The 9,483-nt window shown below is 41.0% G+C and overlaps 1 protein-coding gene across 1 annotated transcript in view; it reads left to right on the top strand.

Moving 5' to 3' along the window:
- Nucleotides 1–8,507: 8,507 nt before the first annotated feature.
- Nucleotides 8,508–9,483, top strand: part of Skap2 (src kinase associated phosphoprotein 2) — a 160,348-nt gene continuing 159,372 nt past the window's right edge. The window contains exon 1 of the mRNA XM_059257845.1: nt 8,508–8,780. Within this exon, the coding sequence (XP_059113828.1) occupies nt 8,714–8,780 (67 nt within the window). The 5' untranslated portion in view covers nt 8,508–8,713. The remainder of the gene's footprint in view (nt 8,781–9,483) is intronic.

The following is a 9,483-nucleotide window of genomic DNA, read 5'->3' as shown; positions in this document are numbered from 1 at the left end:
TCTTCCTAGCTCTTGTCTGCATTTTCATTTCGGCACTGGCCTGTAATCTGAGCCATCAAGAGGCTGAAGCACGAGGATCACAAGTTTAAGACTTGCCTGGGCTACAGAGTGAGTTCAAGGCCAGCTGGGGCAACTTAATGTGACTATCTCAAAATAAAAGCTAAAAAGAGGGTTATGGATATACAGCTTGTCTAGCATGCATGAGGCCCTGAGTTCAATCCCCAGTGGCCCCTGGAGACCACAAAGACAATTTAGTAGAAAAAAAAAGGGTAAAACTTGAAACTTTTATAATTATCTATTGATTTTAGATTATACTAGTGTTTCTCAGGTTACCTTTGATGGCCATTTTCTTTTCTTTTTGGTTAAACAGCTAAACTATACTGACTGCTACATTTATAAAACACAATATCAGATACCAAGGCAGCATCAAATTACTGTCAATATTTCTAAATACACTTGCTTTCACACCTTTCCATGGAATGGTAACAGTCTGTGGACCCATCCTCGGCTATAACCTCCACCTTAAGTAACACTAACACTACCTTCCACCACAAGCCAAAGACGTGAGAATTTGAAGACTCTTATCTATAAACTGTGTGTAAAAGTTCGTGTATTTTACATTAGTTCTTTCTTCTTAAAGTTAAGAAATGATATAAAGATGTTAGTTATTTCATGCCTGCCTTCTATTTGCGATTCTGTCTGTTTGTTTTTAATGGAGGGAGGGTACTGGGGCTTGAACCCAGGGCCTCCTAAATGTCAGGCAAGCACTCTCACCCAGCTACACCTTCATTGTGACATGTCAAGTTTTAGACTGACATACCCAAATGACTGAAACTTTCTGTGACTGAAACTAAATCATGAAACATAATTTTCAAGTGTGAAAATAAAAACAATTGCTAAAAAAAAATCAAACACACACACACACACACACACACACACACAAACACACCTTCACACATACATACTCCAAAATAGCAGAAGACATTTTCTGTTATCTGCTACAGGGAATTATTTCAAATATTAGCTAAGATTTATTCTTTCATGAAAAGTTGCATGCTTTTTTACTTTTTGAAATAAAAAATTTCCTTGAAAATGTTCCATATGTCTATGCATTATTTTCCCCAGTGAGCACACAGTTATAGTTCATTAGTTCATAGTTTATTATAAAAATGAGGACTATCTTTATCCAATGTGTAGCAGTCAAGTCCAGTGAGAGACCGCATGTTATTTGGGAATGATGCAGAAAGTCCCCTTCTGTGTTCCAGCAAGTTAAAAGTTAAAAATAATGCATTTACCAACACTGCCTAAAAATATAAGACTAATTTTTTTTAATTTCTCTGCAAAAATTAAGATATCTGTTTAAAAGGTCAAATTAAATGCTCATATATGTAAAACGAGCTGGCAGAAGAGAAATCAGGCTTGGGAGTTTCTGTTCTTGTTGATGCCATCTGCTTGAGAGAGCTTGGAGCTGGGGCTGAGGTAGAGAACTCAAACAGGAAGGTCCTTGGTTTTCAGTACTCACTGTGGCCTCTAGACTGCTGCACAAATGGACCGAGGCCAGTGAAGCATGCCAGCGAGAACTGCACAACTCCAGATTTCCTTCTCGATAACACTGACGTGCCTGGCACGGTCCTCATGTTGTGGATGCCGGCTAGGTGTCACCAGTACTGACTCTGCTACTGAAACCCAGACAGCTGGAACACTGAAGCAGCCACCAAACAGGGAGAAAATAGAGGGGAAGAACGGAGATTCAAGTTACTAATGGGAAGAGTGCCTTGCAAGCATGTTGCTGGCAATGAAACTTGTGTTCTGAAAGAGGATGGCGAAGATGTGATGGAAGGGATACAGGGGAGCGGGGTGGAGTTCAGAAATTAAATGGATATGGTCAGGTATGGTGGTGCATGCCTAAAATACCAGTATTGGCAAATTCAAGATAGGCCTGGATTATATGAGACCTTATCCTAAAAATAAACAAAGATAGAGGGGTGTGAGAGGAAAATATGAAAGAGTTTCTGCGTATAGTAACATCTGATACAAATTACGGGCAAATACATAACGGGGTGCCTAAAGGCTGAGATAAACATGCCTCTATGTGTTTCTGTTTTCTCTGTAGTGGTACACTGTAGAGAAAAAGAGAACTTAGTTGAGACTTTTAAATAATATTTGAGTTTATTCTTATTGGTCTTAGAGTAGTAATTTGTAAGGCCCTACTGTTTAATATTGACAACTTTGAAAGTCACTGAAAAAAATTAAATGGCAATTTAATGTTAACAGCTGCTTATGGTTATCAAATCCATCAAGACCCTTCATGAATATATTAACACAAACCCACTAAATTACTGTTGCTGTAGACAGCTTGGTATTTTAAAAATGCCTGGTAAGAATAAGGACACTGTAATAACAGCAAGGGCCCTGGTCATGGCTCACGTTTTATATTGACGTAGGGCAAGAAACTCCAGACCTGTTTCACTCACTTCATATTGCAGAATCTCTGCTAACTTAGCTATAAAGAGATCTCTAGAAATATACTAGAAAATCTTGCTTGACCTAAATTCATGTTTTTACTTATCACAATAAAGAAACAAAAATAAAATGCCCATAACAAAAACAGCTCATCTGAGTAAAGGTTAGAGAAAATTCAGCAAATAATTCATACTGATTTGTATACCTGAAACCTGATCGTGAGCTTAATTAACAAGGTGGCTGTGTTCTTCGGTATCTTTTCACCAAATGTTGACAGGAGGTTGTGGGGACGCGAATTATTAAAGAGAAAGCAGTGCACGCTGTACAACACATGTCCACAGACAACTTGCTTGCTTCACACTGGGAGGCTTGGAGCCATTCTTTGGAAGAATCATATATTTAAACTACAAAATATTGTCTCAGTTATCTTTCGTCCAAAGTTCCTTTTTTTTTTTTTTTTTGTTTAAATTTGGTGATATTGGGGACTGAACCTAGGACCTCACATTTACTAGGCAAGCACTCTATCACTGAGCTATATCCACAACCTTCTTTTTTTTTTTTTTAACTTCTTATTTTAGGCAGCCAGAGCTGGTGTTAAACTTTGTAGCCCATGCTAGACAGTGTCACTAAGTGTCCAGTTTGGTGTTAAACTTTGTAGCCAACGTAGGCCATGCATTTGCCATTCTCCTATCCTGGTCTCTTTAAGTAGGTTGGATAATAGGTTGGGGGTTACCATGCCTGGCTTGCAGCATACTCATTGCAAGTACCATAAGACATGGCTTCACAGACCAAGGTTTCTCATCTAAACCCTTAGTCTCAACTGGTAGAATTTCAGGGAGTGATCATCAGGGCCACCTCGAGGATAGGAGGGCTGGGGGAAATTTAAGTTACACAGCAGCCTTGAATCTTATCCTTTACTGAAGGATAACTCTTCCTAACTCTGTGATGAATCCGAATAAAATATAATTTTCAAGGACAGCCATTGTGCCTCTCAAGGTAAAAGCAGAGACTTGGATGAAAAGAATTAAAAGGGAGGGAAGAAATGTTTTCTGTGTACTTGCTCATGGTTCAAACTAACCTCATGAGCCAGAGCAGGAGTAAGCAGTCTGTGTGGAGAGGACTGCTCATTAAAGTTTTGATCATGATGAGAAAGTATTTCCTCTGCATGTCCTTAGTGAGCTGCAGGGACTAAGACTGATGAGTGACAGAAAACAACACAGCTCTGGGTTCCTCTCTTCTCAGGAGTTCCAGGGAGAAGAGAGCCCCAGTGTGTAAGACTGGAGTGAACTGGTTACTTTGCTTATCCATTAATAAAATGTTTTTAAAAGCAACTTAAACTGATTTATTTTGGACCAGTTTGAGAGGGTTACAGTTTATCACCATGGGGGAGTGTGGCAGCTGTAGCTGACTGACATAGATGGGCAGCTGGTTCCACTGGGTTGGTTGGGAAGTGGAGAGCCTGGGTAAGGATTCAGACTGGGCTATGCCCTTCTAGTTCCTCCGCTACGGTCCTGTATCTGCCAGTTAGATCCCATGTCCAAAAGGCTCCACACTTTACAAAACAAGGACCAAATGTTCAAACACGGGAATCTGTGGGGATCTATTTCATATTCAAATCATAACAGGGAATGAGACAGACATCTTCCAGGAAGACTAGATGTAATCAAGACTAAACATGTTCCTTTACTGAAAGTAGGCTTAATTAGGATTTGGTCTCAGAGTCAGTTAGAAGCAGGATAAAAGGTCAGAAGTAGATTGTCATCCAAACTGACCTCACAGCTAGGCTAGCAGAATGGCTCAGCTTTAGTGTTTAGCATGCATGAGGCTTTGCGTTAATAGTTGGTGAGGTGTGTGAGTGCTGAGAGTCTGGAAAGAGAGAGGAGGGTTACGACTGGGTAAGAAGAGCCAATCCTGCCAGGTCAAGAACTGGGGAGAGGGCTCTCTCATCTTATTCCTAACTTACAGATCCTAAAGACATAGAATGTCTTGGACCTCAAATCCAATCAATGTAAAACTGTCTATTCTCCTTATATTAAAATGATTACTCTAGACAGAAAAGGATCTGGGTACATACACATGCAAATAAGAGGGGCAGCAAATTGAATGGATGTGTTTGTTGTCTTGCTGTTGTAATAAACTATACTGAAAAGAGTAATAATTACGGTGTGGGCTCGGACTGCAGCTCAGTGATAGAACACGTGCCTAGAAAACACAGGCTGTGACTTTGATCTGGTACAAACAACCCAAGAGAAAGAAAGTATAACATAAAAGATCAGTCATAAGCTACTTCTACCAGAATTTGCTGGTTCTCTACTTCAATGTCACATCTTTTAAGGGGGATAAATTCATATGAATTCCAATGAGAATATAATTGTTTCTTGTTTAATGCTACACCATGATAAACTCACATCATATTTAGAAACTTCAAATGGAAATAAAGATAATCTAGGGAACAAAACAAATCTTCGTTTCTAAACACCCTTCAGAAGCCATTACTAGGTGACTTGAAAGACAGGTTTAAGAGTTTTTCATGGGTTAAACTTAGAACTAAACACCAGCTCAGTTACTTCTTTTGTCTAAGATTCTCAGCTTACATTAGCACAAGTCTGGTTCTTGCTCTGGAAAAGCCAGCTGCTATATCAAAAGGGCATTCATTGCCCCCAAAGAGAAAGCCATGTTGTCAAGAACTAAGGCCTTTTTCCAGTGGCCAACGAGGAACCAAAGGTGCCAGCCAGCAGTCCAAGGATGAGCTATCTTCAGTCAGATCCTCTCAGCTACGGTCAAATCTGTGAATGATTGCCACTGAGCCTCATGAGAGATGCTGAGGCAGGATCATGTCAATCTGCTTGTGGATTCTTGGCCATCATAGCTATGTAACAAAGCTGCTAACTTTTATTATGCAGAAATAAATAACAGACTCTGTGCCTAAGGATAATCTTTCTTCTACATGAAAGCTAAACAAAAATCAAGATGAGAGACAAAGAAAACGGTGTCTTGGCCGTTGTCAGCTTCTCTTGCGGGCACATCTAAATTCTTTGAGATAAAGGACTGTGGGAAGGTCCTCGTTCAGCACTCCACATTTATTTTGAAAGTCATAGAGAAGGGGGTTATTTTTAGTTCTAGGGATGTATACTATTTTCTTTGAACTGGAGTATCTACTTCTGAGAAAACAAATCAAGAGACTTTGTAAGAGGCTAGGGTTTTTCTGTGGAATGGGATGGGGGCCTCAGCCTCTTTTGGGTTGAGATTTAAAGTTTCATTTATTATTATTATTATTATTATTATTATTATTATTCTAATACAACTAAAGTATGAAAAGTATTATTTGATTTCTCTACTAGTTCTTGTTATGGAAACATTTGAAGACAAGAGAAATAAGGATCCATTTCCTTCAGCTTCTCTTTATTTCTCTTTCCATCTTACAACCAATGCAGTAACTTTAGCAAGAAACACTAAAAATAACAGCATATACAAAGCATCGCCTAAGTGCATCCATCATAGACACAGACAAAACCCGTGTCTGAAAATGGTTTTCTAAATAGGAGAAGTGTGTTTCATACAAAAAGTCCATTTTCTGTTATTGCCTTTTTGATTTGGACTACTAGATGCTATACATTTTAGGGTAATTTTAACAGTTTCTTGTCTCTTGCTAACAAGAATGACTTGTCATAATGAGCAGTGTAGACACTGTCCATTTGATCTACTCTAGAGAGCTGTCTCTTTGAAACAGAGCAAATTGCCTCAATTCCTTTGTGGAATGAACTGAGTACAAATAAATAAGACACAAAACTAAAAAAATGTGGTCAGTTTTATCTGAAGGCAACAAAGGGCTGGGATATCTAGAAGCTCTTAATAAAAAAAGTGACAGGACAGAGAATTATATGAGTAGAGTAAAGAGGGAATAATTTTTCCTAACATAAACTGTCCACAGGATAGTTTCTTATTTAGGAAAGTGGATGATTTTGTAGTTTAATAACAGTTCTTAATTCTTTCAAGTTGGAAGATCGAAATTCACTTTTAACTCCACAAAAAAGAATTTTAATTGTCAGTACTTTTTTTTTTAAAATAATTTATCACATTTCTCATCTGGGTAGGAATTTTGGATTCCATTTTGGTTAAATAGACACTTTGAAGGTGTCTTTTTTTTTTTTTATTATTTTGTATGTTTTACTTCAATGGTTAAGTTTTTGTCTTTGCTGTTTTGTAAGACATGGGCACCTAAATATCCTATTTTTCCTTTTAAAATTAGTGTTTAGTACTGCCTCTTCGAGAATTACATAAATGTCATAGTACATTTGAATATTAATTTTTATGAGTAGTATCTGAAAAAATACAGGTATTTATTCATTTGGTGCTGGGAATTGTACATGCTAAACACATGCTCTCAGCTATCCCCCAACACTACATTTTTTGATGAAATATTAATAGAGCTATTATTCTATGTTAGGCTTAGGATTCCAGCTGGGGATGACACTTACTAAGAATTTCACTCTGTAGGAATTAGGAAATAGTAGTAAAATGGTTCTTAAAATCAAATCTCAGCACACCTTATGTTTATCTATTGGAGACTGTTTTCCATTTAATCAGAATCTCTGGGGTAGGACTTGAGAATCCACACTTTAGTAGTTTCTTTCTGTGATTCTAAGGCAGACTGAAGTATAACGAACATTGGTGTAAAGAAAGCTGGAGGGGAAAAAAAAAAGCGGGGCATAGCATATGCTGTGCTATCCTAGCACTCACGACGTAGAAGAAGGCAGATCTCTAGGAGTTCAAGGCCAGCCTGGTCTACCTAGTGAGTTCCTAGGACAGCCAGAACTACATAGTGAGATCCTGTCTTGAAAACAAAACAAAACAAAATTTAAAAAAGAAGCTGGAGGGTACAAGAATAAGCAACTTACATTTTGATTGTAGCTTTGATACAATGTTCAGAGTACAACATTAGTGCCTAGGAAAAATAAATGATAGCCACTGTCTCTGCCAAGAGAAACAAAAGCAGTTAAGGTGATATTCACGTGTCATTTTGAAAATGATGTGCCAAAGGAAAGATGGGAGGTGCTGCTTGGGGCATTTCAGTGGCACTGTTCCAAGCGTATAGTTACCAAAGTGGACACTCACAATGTCAGTTTCTATCTGAAGACTCCTATTAGCAGCCTCTTCTGTATTCTACAGTGACTCTGGTAGTTTCATTTTCTTTGATGACAAATATGTCTATACAATAGGTTGTAAGTAATTGTAAAAGTTAATGGCACTTGAATGTTAACATTTTAAACACACACACACACTTTAAAGACTCTAGTGGAGCCAGAACTTGTCTTTTTGGGTTTTAGAGTAAACCTGTATGATTTAAGGACAGAAGGGCTCAGTCTTGGCTGACTAAATTAAAGAAAATAGATTTTATATATTCTTCTAATCACTACTAGCAATTAAAAAATACTTATAGGTGGACAGCGGTTCCGATGGATTACTAGTGGTATCAACTTAGCTTTCTGGTGTCCGCCCCAAAAGGATAATGTCTAGAACTTCTTCCGTCAGAGCAAGGGAAATCATTCTCTCCAAGAATAGGTAGAAGAGTAATGTCAGGGCCAATCAGAACGCTCCGCCGTTTTACAAGTGGGACGCTCAGGAAGGACTGGCGGAAAATGGGACTTTGTTACCTTCATTCAGACAAAGAAGGCCATGCTAGTGGCGGGGGTGTGTGGAAACTTCCTGGTGGGTTACCCGACGAGGGGTTTAAACCTTGGTGGGAACGACAACTAATCAGATGGCCCCTTAACAGGGAAGCGTGAAGCCACTGAGGAGACATTATTTTCCGGAATCCTGGAGAAAGAGTGAGGTGTGGCTGCGGTACCAGTACCAAAAATGGCGCGGACGCACGTCAAGGCCCGGTCAGGTGACATGGCTCCAATCCGCTCCCTTCCCTCTGTGGCCCCGCCTCTAGCTCCCCTCCACGAGTGGGCGTGGCCTGCCCGGAGGTGATGTGGGCGTGGCCTACCCGGAGGCGCTTTCTTTGGACATTTAGAAAGCATGGGCTACGCAAGCGCAGTGGGGCTCCAAGGCCGTTCTCCCCGCCCCCTCACCCGTGGTCCCGCCCCGTTCTCCCGGCCGGGGCAGGGCCAGGCGTCCAGCGGCTGCTGGCTGGAGAGCCAGTGACTTCCTTGTTGTGAGTCTCGGCCTCGTAGCTGTGCCCCGGCTCGTAGCCCCGCGGTGCTCACCCGGACAGCTAGCGCGAGTCCAGGTCCCAGCCACAGCCATGCCCAACCCCAGCAGCACCTCCTCTCACGGCCCGCTCCCTGAGGAAATTAGGAACCTGTTGGCAGGTAAAGAGCGGGAAGGGGGCGGTGACACTGGGGGCGGGGGCGCGGGACGGCGAGCCGGCAGGGACAGAAGCGCGCAGCCATCACCTTCTGCTGGCCGTGGGGGCGGGCCGAGTAGGGGGATCAGGGGCCGGGGTGTCGGGAGGAGAAGGGAGTGGGCGTGTATGCTGAAATGTCCTGATCCTCCCAGGAGAGACAGAGAGTTAAGAGTTTCCTAAAGACCCGAATGTGAGGGCGGAAGCTGGACAGCAAATGTTGGTGAATGCATGTGTGAGAAGTGCGGAGGAAGATGTCCAAGCACTAGTTCCTGGGTGCTCAGGCCAGTAGGGGTGCAGCTGTTAGTTAGCAAAGAGATTGTAGTGTAGGGCCGCAGGTGTTGGGAGGTAGGCAGTGGCAAGGTGCTGTTTCCAAAACTCCCATTTTCTTGAACAGTCAGGTCAAACACGTTTACATTTTTGAAGGGTGCCTGATTTTCAAATGGCCACTGCCTTCAGCCTCAGTAACTATTAAAGGAAAAAAGGGAAGGATGTGTTAAAAGTCCTACTTCCTGTGTCATGTGATGAAAGAAGTTCATTATTGCACCCTCATCTTCCTCCTTTCGGTTTTACATTCCCATTTATAGGAACTTTGAGGAGTTGAAATGTGGTTCCTCAGTACTGTTATGAATCTGCTGTTAAGTCAGTAACGTATAGAGGTGTGTATTTCC

Source organism: Peromyscus eremicus, chromosome 3, assembly GCF_949786415.1.
Source record: "Peromyscus eremicus chromosome 3, PerEre_H2_v1, whole genome shotgun sequence".
Classification (NCBI taxonomy): Eukaryota; Metazoa; Chordata; class Mammalia; order Rodentia; family Cricetidae; genus Peromyscus; species Peromyscus eremicus.
The sequence above is the reverse complement of the archived record's forward strand: the minus strand, read 5'-3'. Positions and strand labels throughout refer to the sequence as shown.